General features: G+C 40.1%; 1 protein-coding gene across 2 annotated transcripts in view; it reads right to left on the bottom strand.

The window, feature by feature from the left end:
- Nucleotides 1–16,444, bottom strand: part of HSPBAP1 (HSPB1 associated protein 1) — a 54,460-nt gene that overhangs the window by 22,129 nt on the left and 15,887 nt on the right. For both annotated transcript variants that reach the window (XM_082624899.1, XM_082624898.1), the window contains one exon: nucleotides 9,287–9,468. In XM_082624899.1, the coding sequence (XP_082481025.1) occupies nucleotides 9,287–9,468 (182 nt within the window). The remainder of the gene's footprint in view (nucleotides 1–9,286; nucleotides 9,469–16,444) is intronic.

The following is a 16,444-nucleotide window of genomic DNA, read 5'->3' as shown; positions in this document are numbered from 1 at the left end:
TCGCTGGTGGCACAGTGGTTGAGAGTCTGCCTGCCAATGCAGGGGACACGGGTTCGTGCCCCGGTCCGGGAAGATCCCACATGCTGTGGAGCGGCTGGGCCCGTGAGCCATGGCCATGGAGCCTGTGCGTCCGGAGCCTGTGCTCCGCAACGGGAGAGGCCACAACAGTGAGAGGCCCGTGTACCACAAAAACAAAACAAGACAAAACAAAAAACCAAAAACTGAACCTTTTCCTTGTAGGTAGGTACAAGCATTTGATTAATTCATTATGTCTTCTAGTATAGTGACGCTTGAATGTTTACACATTAAATCACATACTTCTGCTTAAATTCTCCTGTATTTTATAGCTGGGGTAGTTTAATAGTTAAAAAAAATTATTTGTGGAAGTAATTATATCACCTGCAAACTGCATTTCAGAACAGTAAAGGGGATGCAGGTTCTGGTATGAGACCATTGCTACACTACCTCTCTACTGCTCTCCCAGCATGGGCTACACACCTCCCTGCCTTTGCTTCTGCTGCTCCCTCTGCCTGGCTGGTCTCCTCGCTGCCCTTCCCACACCCCAATTCACATTTCTCTTTCAAGACCCAATGTAAACGTCATGTCCTTGAACCCTTCCACACTCCCCACCGCAACCCCTCCCTCCCCTACCGCATGCAACCCGGTCATTCTCTCTTTTGGTCTGTCTCTCCCAACGAACTTTGATTCTTTGCCTGTCCGACCCATTCTCCTCAAAGCAGCAAAGAGTGATCTTAAAATATTAAGTCCTGTCTCCCCTTTGCTCTGCACTTAGAATTAGATCCAAATGCCCTCTATCATGGGCCTGAATGACCAGGCCCCTCTCACCTCTCTGACACCTCTAACCCTCTCAGTCTCACTGGCCAGGCTTCAATCACAATGGCTTTCTTTCTTTTTTTCCAAAAAGGCAAACTCTTGTCACATTCAAGGGCTTTGAACTCTGCTTAGAAAGCTCTTGACCCTCCATTCACTTGGCTAGCTTCTCATTTTTTAGCAATCAGCTTAAATATCACCTCCTCAGAGAAAGCTTCCCAACTTACCCTTTTAGAAGTCCCTCTGCGTACTAATTTTGGCCCATTTTTGCTTACTTCATAACAGTTACGACAATCGGTTAGACTCACTTGTCTGATTTCACTATAGAATATGAGCTCCCTGAGGAGAGGAGACCAAGGCTGTCTGTGACTCTCTAGCCCTAGTACAGTAGTTGAAAAACAGGTGTTTGTAGAGTGAATATACAATCATGCACAATTTACAGTTATTTTCTGTCTTTTGAACACATATTCACCTCACAGACCCCAGCAACTGGCAGAGTCCACAGCACACAACAGAGCTTGAATCTAGTTTCTGCATTCATCTACTCTCAGCTTTGGCTTCATGTTTTTTAATCAGCTGGAAGACTTATTCCTCTGCTTCGCCTCTGGAATTTTTTTCTTGGGAAAATACAGGTCTGGTGGGTATGGTCCTGGAGCTCCTTGGTCATCCCAGGCCAGTGCCCAAGTCTAAACAATTCTCCCAACACACAGTGGCTGACAATAGCCACCTGCCACAACCTCACAGAGAACTCAGCGAGCTCCCCCAGGGTCTGCAACATCAGAGGAGGCGCATCCCAGACCACAGCGTGCATCAAGGTTGGGCCTGGTTTCTGGAATAAATGGACTATCCATTCAAAATCATTATATGTTGGCTTTGGAGGTGCACTTAATCACACATCTGGACTTGACTATGTTGTTATGTCTTCTAGCGTAGTTATTGAGCATTAACACATCAAAATATATGTTGTTTATTATAAAATACTTCCTCGAAAATTCTCCTTTATATTATGGGTAAGGTATTTTAACAATTTAAAAGAATTACATGTGTAGGTAATCGTATTATCTACAAACTGTATAAAGGGAGTGCAAGATCTGGGAGAGTTGAGAATCACTGCTATAGCACAACTATTAGAATCAAAAACTACTGACCGATAATATATGTGATATGCTAATAGGGGATGGAGACTCAAACAGTGTAAGGCATAAACATCTCTATTATCAAGAACTCTAAAATCTAGTTGAAGACACCAACATGAAATAACAACATAAACAAATCAATTACCCCCTCCCCAATATGCCAGAAGGCAATTCTATCATGATCACACAACTGTACAATAAACTAAGAGGTCAAGAATGCTTGATATTTGCTTTTGTCTCTCTCTGTCTTGATCCCTCAATAAGTACTAATGCATTAGTACTTAATCGAGAGATATGAACTTTGTTCTTTTCCCTTCCTCTCTTCAGTGAGACGTATAGCAGATTGCTAACCTATCAACTTAACCATTAAATAAAATGACCATCAATCATCCTGCCCCAGGGATCTGGCCATAGGGGCCCCCCCTTGAAACTGCCAGCCCTATGGCTGCCTAAGAAATCCCTCTGGCTTCAAAATCCTCTCTCCCTAGCTGACAAGGGCATTCTTAGCTATGCACTAAGGATGGCTGTACAGACTCATTCTTGGATTCGTCCCTTTAATGCTGCAATTCTCTCTGGTCCCTATACTTGCTGCCTGCAGAGGCCCGGAATAACTGTACTTTTTGTAGAAATTGTAAATCTTGCTTCAATTTTTCATGTCCTTCCATGAACAGAGTGTGCCATAAACTGCCTATTTTTCTTAATATCTCATTCTCAATTTTATTCAGACAGATAACGTGCCCAGCTAAGAGACATCCGTTTTCCAGCCTGCCTTGCAGTTCAGTGGGGCCATGAAACTAAATTCTAACCATTAAGCAAAAGTTGTTGGATGGGACTTCTGGGAGAGCTCCTTAAAAGAGAGGCAGAGAGCTGGGAGTATACGTTTGTCCTTCCTTCCTCCTTTCTGAAATACAGTGTGATGGCTCTCTTGGAATACAAGATGGCTTTGAGGATGAAAGCCACATGCTAAAGACAGAGTAGAAAGACAGGAAGAAGCTGGGCTCTTTGGGATGACAAAGCCTCCATCCCAGCCCCGGCCAGCGTACCTCCAAACTTTCCTTAGGTGAGGAAAAAATTCACCGTTATGCGTTTAGTTAGGCAACTTCCATTCTGGGATTTCTGTTTCAAGCAACTAAGCCTAACCCAAATTGATTCAGGAGGTTAACCCACGGAACCTTGTCTTTCCCCAGTAATCTCATTCTGTCAGAGCCTTTATCTTGGGTTTGCAGTTATGCCAGTCCTAAACCCTATATCAGAGAAACATATCCTTGAAGAAATACGCCTGTAGACACTTCGGGGAGGAAGTAGGGAGAGTTTCATGGTACTATTCTTTGAGCATATTATAAATATAGTAGGCTTCCCCAGGCTAGCCTGGAGAACTAACCGCCAAGATCTGCATTGTTCCTCCAGGAAAAAAAAAAAGTTCTGAGTCCAAACAATTGATATACAAATAAAATGTGTAGAACACAAGCAATGAGAAATACAAAAGACAGCAAAAGAATAAAAAGAACCAAAAGGTCTTGATAATTAACTCTTTAATTAAAAAATAAGACCACAGTTATTATGGAAGTGCTAATGTAGGGCTGCAGTACTATAATTTAGTAGTCCATTAGATACTCTAGTGGTTAGGGGTAATTCTAGAAGACAATATCACATGTTACTCCAGTACTTAAAGGAATTAACCAGGAATTCAGTCCTGCTTTTTCATCCTCCCCCACATCCAACCGCAATGGTTTCCTATCAGCCCCAATTGCTGGCCTCTTCCCAGACATATTCTGGGAAATTTATCTGCAGTTTAAAGACACCTAAGAGAGGGACTTCCTTAGTGGCACAGTGATTAAGACTCCACGCTCTCAATGCAGGGGGCCCGGGTTAAATACCTGGTCAGGGAACTAGATCCCACATGCATGCCACAACTAAGAGTTTGCATGCTACAACTAAGGAGGCAGCGAGCCACAACTAAGGAGCCCTCGAGCTGCAACTAAGGAGACAGCCTGCCACAATTAAGGAGCTTCCCTGCTGCAACTAAGACCCAGCTCAACCAAACTAATTTTTTTAAAACTATTAAAAAAAAAAGAGAGACACCTAAGAAGGATGGAAATAACGCACTACAGTGTTTCAAGACCAAATATGGCACAGCTTCTGTACAGAATGAGGGTTATAAGCAAAATTCATCATTTACTCATAGTTGAAAACTGGCTGGCCAAAAAAAATGAACTTGGTTTATAACACAAAAGTAGTACAGATACTTTATTCTCCTCTTTCCTTTGGATGGTTCTGCCTTGTCATGATGTCCTGAACATAATATGTAATTTATAAATAATAATGGTTTTATTTCTTGTGTACATAGAGTGATCATATTTCCCAATTAAAAAACCAGGACATAGGGCCTCCCTGGTGGCGCAGTGGTTGAGAGTCCGCCTGCCGATGCAGGGGATACGGGTTCGTGCCCCGGTCTGGGAGGATCCCATATGCCGCGGAGCGGCTGGGCCCGTGAGCCATGGCCGCTGAGCCTGCGCATCCGGAGCCTGCGCGTCCGGAGCCTGTGCTCCGCAACGGGAGAGGCCACAGCAGTGAGAGGCCCGCATACGCAAAAAGAAAAAAAAAAAAAAAAAAAAAAAAAACCAGGACATAAAGGATGACAACGCACTTCTGTGCTACCTGTGAAGATAAGAGTTAGTTGGGGAGAAACTGCTTAAATACCAACATAAGGAAATATTTAGAAACACTATTTTTTCCACTGCCTAGTTTTCCTTTTAAATTAATTTCATTGAGGTAAAATTTATATACAATAAAACGTACCCATTTTAGACTACAGTTCAGCAAGTTTTGACAAATGTATATACTGGAATAATCACCACCATGATCAAAATATAGAATACTTCTACTACCCCAAAAAGTTCCCTCTTACTCCTGTGCTTTCAATCTGCCTGCCTCTACTCTCAGCCCCAAGCAACCACCGATCTACTTTCTGTTATTCCAATATTTTGAAACTGGATTCCTTTAAGTACACATAACAGCAATGAGGATGAGTTTTAAAAATTGCTTAATAAAATTGTCTCCAACATTTTAAATAAGAGAATCTAAAAATCTGGTTGTAATTTTAAAAGTTCAAGAAAATGTATATGCTTCAATCTTCTTGATTATATATAATATTCTAAAACTATTACAATCATTTAAATGACATAATAGTGTCAGAAAAAGTACTGAAGTCTAATAGCACATTTTACACTTTTGTGTCTTAAGGCTTGGCTCCACATTCAACTTTAAACTCCCATGGGAGCCAAGTCTTTTATTCAAGTTGGCATCCCCGGTACCTAACACAGCACAACAAATGTTCAAAAATTGCTGAGTTACTGATCTAGGTGACTAGATCTAATTTTATGTTGAAACTGAGTTGCTCCTAAACCTGTTCCAATTAACAAGTTAAATAATTGTTGCAGACTCAAACATCATTTAAAAAATGCTGTACAAGCAACCAAATCTTCCATAATTTTACAGGTTTTTTTAAAAAATTTATTTTTGGCTGCATTGGATCTTCGTTGCTACATGCAGGCTTTCTCTAGTTGCGGCGAGTGGGGGCTGCTCTTCCTTGAGGTGCACGGGCTTCTCATTGCGGTGGCTTCTCGTTTCAGAGCATGGGCTCTAGGCATGTGGGCTTCAGTAGTTGTGGCACATGGGCTCAGTAGTTGTGGCTTGCGGGCTCTAAAGCACAGGCTCAGCAGGTGTAGCGCACGGGCTTAGTTGCTCCGTGGCATGTGGGATCTTCCCGGACCAGGGCTTGAACCCATGTCCCCTGCATTGGCAGGTGGATTCTTAACCACTGCGCCAACAGGGAAGCCCAATTTTACTGTTTTAACCGAAGAACTTAAGAAAAACTGGTAAGATACTGATAATACAGAATAGTGGCTTTTTTTTTAAGCCTACCATTACCAGAAAATAATTCATTCTTAATTTGTTTACCACTAAAAAATGTTTTGTTTTGTTTTTTTTCTCGGTACACGGGCATCTCACTGTTGTGGCTTCTCCTGTTGCGAAGCACAGGCTCCGGACGCACAGGCTCAGCGGCCATGGCTCACGGGCCCAGCTGCTCCACAGCATGTGGGATCTTCCCGGACCGGGGCACAAACCCGCGTCCCCTGCATCGGCAGGCGGACTCTCAACCACTGCGCCACCAGGGAAGCCCATGGGTTCAGATTCTTGATTGCAACAAACGAACCTTTAAGAGACTACTCATTAGTGGTAGAAACAACCCAAATTTGGTGGAGTATCAAAAAAATCCACAATTATCTAAAAAGGTTACCAAAATGCTCCTCTCTTTTTTTTTTTTTTTTTACGGTACGCGGGCCTCTCACTGTCATGGCCTCTCCCGCTGTGGAGCACAGGCTCCAGACGCACAGGCTCAGCGGCCATGGCGCACGGGCCCAGCCACTCCGCGGCATGTGGGATCTTCTCGGACCGGGGCACGAACCTGTGTCCCCTGCATCGGCAGGCGGACTCTCAACCACTGTGCCACCAGAGAAGCTCAAAATGCTCCTCTCTTTTTCAGCTGCATATGTGTGTAAAGAAAGATATTCTTCATATACTTAAAACAAACCAAAAATCGCAAGACTGAATGAAGCAGACAGAAGAAACCAGCTGTCTTCTATTAAGCCAGACACTCAAGAGACAACAATGTAAAACAATGCCACTACTCTCATAACATTAAAAAGAAAATTGGAATATAATTACTTTCACAAAAATGTTACTTAAATTCATATACAATGAGTTTATTTTAAATAAACATTTAAAAAATTTATCAGTTTTAATGTTTAACTATCCACCATTTTATGACAGACAGAAGAAAGCTTGAAACAATAAGTAGTAAGATTTAGTGACTGAATGAATTACAGTGGTAAAAGTAAAACAACTTAGGTACCTTTGATGTAAGATCACTTCATGCTCAGAAAACTTTGAGATAAAAAAATGATATAATCTTAATGGACTTGGTTGTTCATAGCAGATTTGCCTGTTCTAATCCAGAGAATTAATCACCATAATGTGAGCTGACGAAAACTCATTAACTAAAAATATCAGATTTTATAAGGGCTCAATTAGAATTCCAGCACATTACCAAAAGGCTGCCTTTTATACCCACACTTAATAAATAGGACACGTTTCTGCACAGTGCTACCATGCCTGGGCTGAAACAGAACAACTGATGGGGTCAGATTAGAGATTCACCCAAGGCAGAGTGAGCCTAGATCCAGCACAGACAGAAGTCCTTCATCCTGTGTAGTCCTCACAGGACTGAATGTATCCAGACCCTCTGCAGGCATATAGTGCCGTAGTTAAAGCTTGTGGAGGCAGACTGCTTAGTTTATACTTTTCTTAGTTGTATAATTTCAGAAAAGGTTTACTTAACCTCTTGGTGCCTCACTTTTTTTTTTTTTATAAATGTATTTGTTTGTTTGTTTATTTAGGGCTGCGTTGGGTCTTTTTGCTGCCCACAGGCTTTCTCTAGTTGCTGCGAGCGGGGGTTACTCTTCGTTGCGGTGCACGGGCTTCTCATTGTGGTGGCTTCGCTTGTTGCGGAGCACGGGCTCTAGGCACGCAGTCTTCAGTACTTGTGGCTCGTTGTGGCTCATTGTGGCTCATTGTGGCTCGCGGTCTCTAGAGCACAGGCTCAGTAGTTGTGGCACACGGGCTTAGTTACTCCGTGGCATGTGGGATCTTCCCAGACCAGGGCTCAAACCCATGTCCCATGCATTGGCAGGCAGATTCTTAACCACTGTGCCACCAGGGAAGCCCTCATTTTTCTTAAAATAGGGATAATTATTAAATCATAGGGTTACTGTGGGGATTATAAAGGTAAAGCACTTAGAAAAGCACCAAGTATGAGTACTTGATAAATATTACTATTACAGTGTTTTACCTGAAATATGGAGTAATAAAGTACTAGTCTAATATACAGGGTGGGTTAGGGTATGAGAAATATTAATAAGATACTCCAGAAGTTAACTATGATATCTAAAAGGTCTAGGATTAAAGATCCATAGAGTAATCACAATTAAGGTTATTAAAAAAATTACCTCAAAATTATCATTTAAAAATGAGTAAATAATAGATTTGGTATAGATTTTGGATTCAGAAAACATCTACTGAATGTTTTCAAAACCAATGCATTTCTTTTATTGTTGTGAGAAAAAAAAAGTATCCTCAACTAACAATTATGGGGTAAGTGATGTGTTTTTCCTTTTTTTTTTTTTACAAAAACCAAAATTTAAGTAAAACATTAAAAAACTTAATAAAGATACAAAGTATTGATAGCTGTATGATAATATTATAACTATGAAAGCAACAGCAACTAAACCTTCACTCAAAGTGAAAAAGAAAAAATATAAGCTGAATGGAAAATGACTCAAGAATCCAAGGACAATCAGCCTGTATGAGAGGAAAGTCCAGAGGGAGAGTGGTGGTGACCGGCAGGAGAAGAGCAGGTGGGTGAACAGCCTGCTGTGATGGCAAAATATATCCTGTAGGGGCAGGATGAAGGACTCTAGAACCTTGACCTGACGCTGGGCAAGACAAAGTCATTCAAACAGCTTTCTGGGACTACTCCCATTCCTGGCCGATGCCTAAGACACACAGAAACCAGAGCAGGGAGTTTGTAAAATCACCCCACAAACTGAACTGGCAGTTTGAGGTAGAAAACACTTTGAAAAGAGGATACGGTAGTCTGCAAACCGCCTTCAGTTATGTCAATGTGTGGCAAAGAACTTCCACATTCTTACTTCTGCAAGCACCCCCATCCTTCTGCAGGACTTCTACAGCCAAACACTGGGAGCCCAGTACTCTCTGCTTCAGGCTATAAACCTGTACTAAACACCCCAGAGCAGAGAGAGATGGCAGCAGCAGCCGGAAGGCTTCCAGGATTCTAGGAATGCTTGAATGCTTCTTCATGTAATCATCTTTGTACCTCCATCTGCCTCACTGACAGAACAAGGACTTAGATGTAGGTCAGGAGGAAAGGAAGTTGTACACACAGTCTATGCTTCTGATATACTCCAAATCAGCTCAGGTGCTGTTTAAAGGCAAAGGAGAGAGTGTGCAGGAAGTCTGGTGACTAGGAAAATAATAAGAAGGCTGCTCATCTTTGTAGGCCAAACATTATACTTCCTTTGAACAAATCTTTGGGCTTGAGTAAATAGGATAGTCAAGACTCACGGTGACTACTTTTCAGAGAAAAAGACAGTGAGTAAAAAAGTACCAAGGAGATTCTAATTTGTGATCTTTTCTCAAGAACAAGTTATACTATGATTAAAAGAAACGTACTGACTTACCTGGAAAATATCTGTCTTGTCTTCAAATAAACTGACAAAATATTTATAGTCAGCATAAGCCCAGAATTTGGAATGATCATAGTCTCTAAATGGTCCGGAAACACTAGATCGGTCACAGTTCCAGGTCAGAAACTCTTCAAGTGTAGCTTCTACGTAACTGCATGTGGTTTCAAACTGAGGAGCTGCAATGTAAGAGAACCCAACTTTAAATGTACATTGAATACAGTTTCCAAATATTGTTGTTTTCTTAAATGAGGATAATTTCAACCAGGAAAGATTAACTATTATTTAACATTAATTAGAAATTAATTATGTACTTGCTAAATAATTAGAACCATTTACAACACTTAACAATACTCTTGATTAAATTTAAAAGTAAAAAACACAATTTTAACCTTAAGATTAAAGACTACCGTTTCTATAGCCTGATGCAGTAATCCAGTGGAATACTTTAATCACTTCTCCAAGACCTTTTCAGGGGTGTGTGAGGTCTAAACTATTTTCATGATAATACTACGACAGTATTTGCCCTTTTCACACTTATTCTCTCACAAGAGTATGGTGTTTTCCAGGGGCTACACAACTTGTGTTGACGTCACTGCTCCGACAGCTAGTGGACTATGTGCTTATGTTCTTATAGTTTTAAATGTCTGTAAACAAAGAAGAACAAAGAGCGTTGCTCACCAAACAGTTCTACAAGGATTAAGTCGTAACCCACTGCAGTCACTGACCAACCAGTGCACTCTCAGAGGAAATTAAGACATAATAGGATGAAGCACTCTGTGCTTCAGATAGAGGAAATTAAGACCATAACAGCATGCTCTGTGCTTTGGACAAGCAAGCCTCTCAGTGAGATGTATATCTCGGGAAGAACTTCAATGACCCCAGATTCTTGCATCTTCCTAAAGAAAAGCACTAAAATCATTAACTGTAGATATTTGTTATTTGTGACTAGCAGTAATCTTTTACCAAGATGTCTGCTTGACTGCACACATTCCCTAGCCAAAAATCATATGTATACAGGCTTCTTCCCTACCCTTCGGAGAAGTTTTCTCAGAGCTCCTGAGAGGCTACCTCCTGTGCTACAGTCCTTTAAGACCCTGAATAAAACTTAAACTCACAGCTCTTACCTTGAGCATTTTTCTTTAAGTAGACATGTCTCAGTTTTAATTTCTAATAATGCTAAGTATCACTAGATATAACCCACATTGACAAAAAAGCTCACTCACTGGGGTACTCAATCGTTTTTAAGTCTAAAGGAATACTGAGACCAAAAAGTTTGAGAACTACTTCTTCAAATAAAAAAAAGGCAACAACAAAAAACTGTCTTTTGAAAATTTTCAACTTTATACTGCACATTTATCACACAGAGCTCCTCAATCATTAAGTAGACAACAGCAATTTAAAGTCTGTTCGGGTTTCCCTGGTGGCGCAGTGGTTGAGAGTCCGCCTGCCGATGCAGGGGACACGGGTTCGTGCCCCGGTCCGGGAAGATCCCACATGCTGTGGAGTGGCTGGGCCGTGAGCCATGGCCGCCGAGCCTGCGCGTCCGGAGCCTGTGCTCCGCGACGGGAGAGGCCACAACAGTGAGAGGCCCGCGAACCCCCCCCCAAAAAAAAAGAGTCCTAAAGTCTGTTCAATTATTCATTAATCCATTTATTTCAGAATCATTTATTAAGTACCTAATTTGTAACTAGCATTGTACTCAGGCTTGCAGGAACATAAAAGAAATAGATAATACTCTTGAGTTTAGACTATATTTAGATAAAAAGGGAACTTCAACCAGAATAATAGGGAATTTGAGGCATCATATAACTAGATGCCAAATTTTGTGCCCTAGACACCTAGGAAAAGGCAAAGACCACTGGAGATGAGGGCTGATCAGGAAAGCTTGAAGAAAAGTCTACTGTCTGTCCATAGTGGTTTGTTATTACGGGTAGAACTCATTTATACAAGAATTATTCTTCTAAATAGTGATGAAATGAGGGGTTTTTTGCAATTAGCTGAATACTTTAAATGTACATTGGGATGTTAATATTCAAGAAACCTGATTATGATCTATTTTGGAAAACATGAAATCCTTTCAAGAGGAGATGTAGATCTAACACATGTAAATCAGTCAGCACAATGCTAGACACATAGCAGATGCTCAGTAAAAGTTAGACACTATTATTAATATTTTTTATTATTCATTCATATATTTACTTGGGGCACTTTAAAAGTTAGCTGAATTGGTAGTAGGAAGAAAAGGATATTCAAACATCTCTTATCTTTTCCATCCATTTCTGCTCAAACTGTTTAGGATTATCCCAATCACGTTTCTCCCTCCTCTCTTTATCCTAAAACCTTATAATGGCAGAGAAATAATGGAGGGGAGGGTGTGTGTCACCCTTAATTCATTTATTTCATCAACTTGTCACCTGACTTTAAGAAGCAGGAAAACTTTACTAGGCTACATTTATCTAAAAGATAAAACCCTGCAGATTTAAGAACTATTTAAATTTGATAATTTTTGAGAAGCATTTAGCATAGTGGCTGGCACACACTGACCCATCAATATATAAAAGCTCTTAATATTATCAACATCATCATCAAGAATTTACCATAACAGCATTGGAATACACGTTTTTTTAACAAACAAAAACCCATGTAGCAAGAAAGCTGCTTGGTGCTGGAATCATTTCTAAATCATTTCAGTAAGCTCCAATGTGAGCCTGACCACATTCTACTGTCCTGTAAGTTTTCACTTCACAGAATTCAATCCAACTGATCCAACGGAATACTAAAGCCATTGCTTGAGCCACCTGCCCCTAGGGTAGACTGAGGACTTTTCAGTTATGACCAGTTTTCACAGGCACATCCGTACTGCACCCTCATCAGCAGACTTCATTTTCTGTCACAGCAAGTTCTGTACTTAAAAGAATGAAAATCTAAAAATGCAAAAAACTATATATGTGAGAACTGTTACTGTCAGGGGAAAATTACAATGAAGGGAATGAATGAAAATGACAGACTTTTTCATTTACATAGTGATTTCGAAATAGAATCTTTTCACCCGTTCCTGGTAATAATAGAACCAAAGGCACTGTGTTCATTCTGTTATAATGACAATTTCTTTCTGGGTAGTACAGTTGTTTTTCTTAGTTTATTCTATGCAATGGAATTATTCCTTTCTAACTTGATTATTATTGTTCTTTCGTTTAACGTTAAAGTAGCCTAGGCAGCTGCAACTTTCATCCTACTTACTGTCAAAATGTTAGGTAAGAGGAAGCTCAACTGAGTTTAGGATTTGGAAATAGTGTATAAATTGAGTTTGCTTTTGACTCTCATAAAAGGGAGTCCTAAAATATTTTTTGCACAGCAGTGAAACAAATACTTCTCCATTTTGTTAGACTTCATCACTTCACAAGCAAGAAACACTTGGAATGTGGGTACTGAGTATGACTTTTGATTGTTACTCCACTTCCTATCAACAAATGTTTAGGGTTATTTCTACATCTGCCAGCTGAGGTATAGTATTGTCACTGAGAATATATGTTGGCAAATGAATCTGATCCAAAATGTTTCAAAGAGCTACTGTGATGTCATTATCTGCTTCCTAAAATAAACTAAGAGACACATTACAGTCAAATATGCTAGTTATTAATACTATTATTTCAAGCATTCTAGAAAAACTCTAACCAAGACCTAAAACAGAAATAAATATGTTCAAAAGAAAGGAAACAAAGTTATCATTGCTTGTAAGATCATATGCCTGTCTTACTAAAAAGCCCACAAGAATAAACTAAAAAACTATGTACATTAACTGGATGGATAAAAAATAAACATGCAAAAAACACATGGCTTTTATTTGTATATCAATCACAGTTTGAAAAATAAGAGGCAAAAATATTTCCTAACAGCTATAAAAATTTTATAATATTTTAAGAAATTTGTAGACTTATATGAAAAATCCAAATATTTTTTCCCCCTAATCTTTTTACTGAGGTAAAACAAACTAGGTAAGTGAAGATTACACATTCTTGTGTAGTAAGATACAGTATTGTCACAAGGTAGATTCTTTCCAAATTATGTAATTTATAGCACTTCATGAATTTTCATTTAAAATCCTGTTGACTGAAAGAAAAAAAGAAAAACACATGACCTAAAAGTTGCAGGTTATGTTTTATTCGGGTATCTTACTGAGGACTATAATCTGGGAGACGGCCTCTCAGATGCTCTGAGGAACTGTTCTAAAGAGGTAAGGGAGGGCCTCCCTGGTGGTGCAGTGGTTGAGAGTCCGCCTGCCGATGCAGGGGACACGGGTTCGTGCCCCGGTCCGGGAAGATCCCACTATGCTGCGGAGCGGCTAGGCCCGTGAACCACGGCCGCTGAGCCTGCGTGTCCGGAGCCTGTGCTCTGCAGCGGGAGAGGCCACAACAGTGAGAGGCCCGCGTACCAGGAAAAAAAAAAAAAAAAAAAAAGGTAAGGGAGGAGCCAGTATATACAGGAGTTTTTGTGGGAAAAAAAAAAGTAGCTTTTACAAAAAACCCCAGACATCTCAAGTTAATGATTTTAGTGCTTATCTATGGATGGGAAGGTGCAAAAGTCTCAGCTCATTGATATTATTGCTTTGATATGCATCTTAACTATCTAGGGCCAGGATCCTGTTTTTCTCCATTCCAAAGGCCCCTCAGGGAGCACCATTATGGGGCGGGGGAGGCAGCTGCAGTGGCTGATGGCTTGAGGGCATGCAACATTCATTGTTTGATGTGAGCGCACTGTTTAATTCTAAAATTCATTTAGAGGAATAAAATTCAATTGTATCTAATAAAATACTGAGAAAGAAGAGTGATTAGGGAGGATGAACTGTTCTTTCAAATATTAAAACATACACCAGTTGCTAAAATAGTTTTTAAAAAGTGTTTTACTTGGGGGCTTCCCTGGTGGCGAAGTGGTTGAGGGTCCGCCTGCCGGTGCAGAGGACACGGGTTCGTGCCCCGGTCCGGGAGGATCCCACATGCCGCAGAGCGGCTGGGCCCGTGAGCCATGGCCGCTGAGCCTGCGCGTCAGGAGCCTGTGCTCCGCAGCGGGAGAGGCCACAACAGTGAGTGCGAGGACCGCGTACCGCAAAAAAAAAAAAAAGTGTTTTACTGGCCCCAAAACTGATAGCTCAATAAAATGTCCAAAAACAGATGCTGGAATATACAAGAATATAATAATATAATAAAGATGGTTTCAAAGTCAATAGGGGAAAAAAGGATTATTCAGTAAATGGTACTACAATAAAGATGTTATTTCCAATTTAACTATTTGGGAAAAAGTCAGTGAACGCCACATACTAAAATAAATATGGAATGGATAGAGATTAAAATGTAAAAAAGAAATCATTAAGCTATTAGAAGAAAATATTAGAACACTTATCTTGTCAGGATACAGAAGGAATTTCTAAATAAAATAAATAAGAATAAAAATATTAATGAAATATTATTTGACTTTACTATAAAAAATATGAAGCAAAAATCAAAAGGCAAACAATAAACTGGGAAACATTTGTTTAGTACATTAGTACATTAGTAAACAAACACAGTATTCTTAATATTAACATAAGGAATTTATTTAAAAAACGCCCTGAAACCCTAATAAGGATAAGTGAAAGAACGATTACCAGACAAAAATACCAAATATTCACAAACATGAACATATGTTCAACATCACCAGCAAAGAAATGTTAATTAAAGTCATGAGACACCCATCTCTCACCTATCAAGAAGATAGTTTTTTAAAAACATAAATTTCAGTTTGGGCAAAGGAGTGGCCAAACAGGTACCCTTCATGTTCTGAAAGGAAAGTAAATGTAAACCAGCCTTCTGCAAAGCACTTGGCCTCATGTATCAAAGGTCTTCCATTCTTTCACTCCATAGACGTCTGACTATCCAGATATTAAGTGCTCAGCCAATAATGAGACATGGCCCTCGCCCTTACAAGGTGGCCCCTCGAGGGGAAGAGAGACTTTAAACAGATAATTACTTACACAACTAACCACGTGATTACAGCTGTGCTAAGTGTTACTCAGAAATACAAGGTGTTCTGAGATAAGTTAATAGTAACACCTGATTTGGGGGGTGAGGGAGGGAGATGTGGTCAGAAAGACTACCATGAGGAAATGACTTTTGAGCTAAGATCTGAAGGAAGCAGAGCAATTAACTAGGTAAAGCTGGGGTAAGGGGAAGTGGGAAAAGAGAAGAACGGCTAGACTGTATATGCAAAGGCCCTGAAGTAAGAAAAAGCAAATACAAAAATTGGAAAAAATGCTTTTTTGCCCTAAGTTCAGAAAGAGGAATTAAGCTGAGGAGGCCAACAGAGCTTTCTATACCATAACAAAAATGCTGGTCTTTAGCCTAAGGGTAATGGGAAGCCATCTAAGGGTTTTAAATGGGGAAAGATGAGATTTTTCTTTTTTTTAAACTGTCTCTGGTTTCAGTATGAAGAATGGCTGAGGCGGGAGGGCAGGGAGTGCACAGGGACTAGGGACGAGGCTACTGCAACCACGGAGGTGAGAGAGCAGGGTAACCCCAACTGGTGGATGGCCTCGGACAGAGAAGCAGGTGGATGCTGGATACTTCAGGTGTAAGTCACCAAGTCACCAGACACCACTTAGAGAGGCCATCAGAATGACTCAGAGGTTTCTGGCATAAGAAGCTTCTTGGATAGTGCTGCTCCTGGTGATAATGTTCACACCCTTTGACCCAGTCAATTTCCTAGGCATCTATCCTAGGGAAACAATCAGAAACTTGGACAAGATTTATTTTCAAACATGTTCAGTATAGTCTTATTTATAAATTTAAAACTGCTAAGCAATCTAAGCAAAATAGGAGAATTTTAAAAATAAATTATGGTACTACCATACAATGGAATATTAGGTAGCCATTTAAAAGTCATATTTAATGTCAAGAGAAGCTGCTCAGAATATGTTAAGTAAAAAAAAAAGAGAAAATGCAGGCTGTTTAAATTAACACAATTTTATTTTTAAAATACAGAAAGGCTTGCATGGACATATATCAAAATGTAATTAGTGATTGCCTCTTGGTAATAGGACTGAGTGTTTTTAAATTTCTTTGGGTCTTCCCAGTTTTCCAGTGTTCTCTAAAATGAGAAGGTATATTTTAATTTTTGAAA

The sequence above is a fragment of the Mesoplodon mirus genome (genome assembly GCF_964341445.2).
Source record: "Mesoplodon mirus genome assembly, chromosome: 6".
Taxonomy (NCBI): domain Eukaryota; kingdom Metazoa; phylum Chordata; class Mammalia; order Artiodactyla; family Ziphiidae; genus Mesoplodon; species Mesoplodon mirus.
This window is presented reverse-complemented; position numbering and strand designations above follow the sequence as displayed.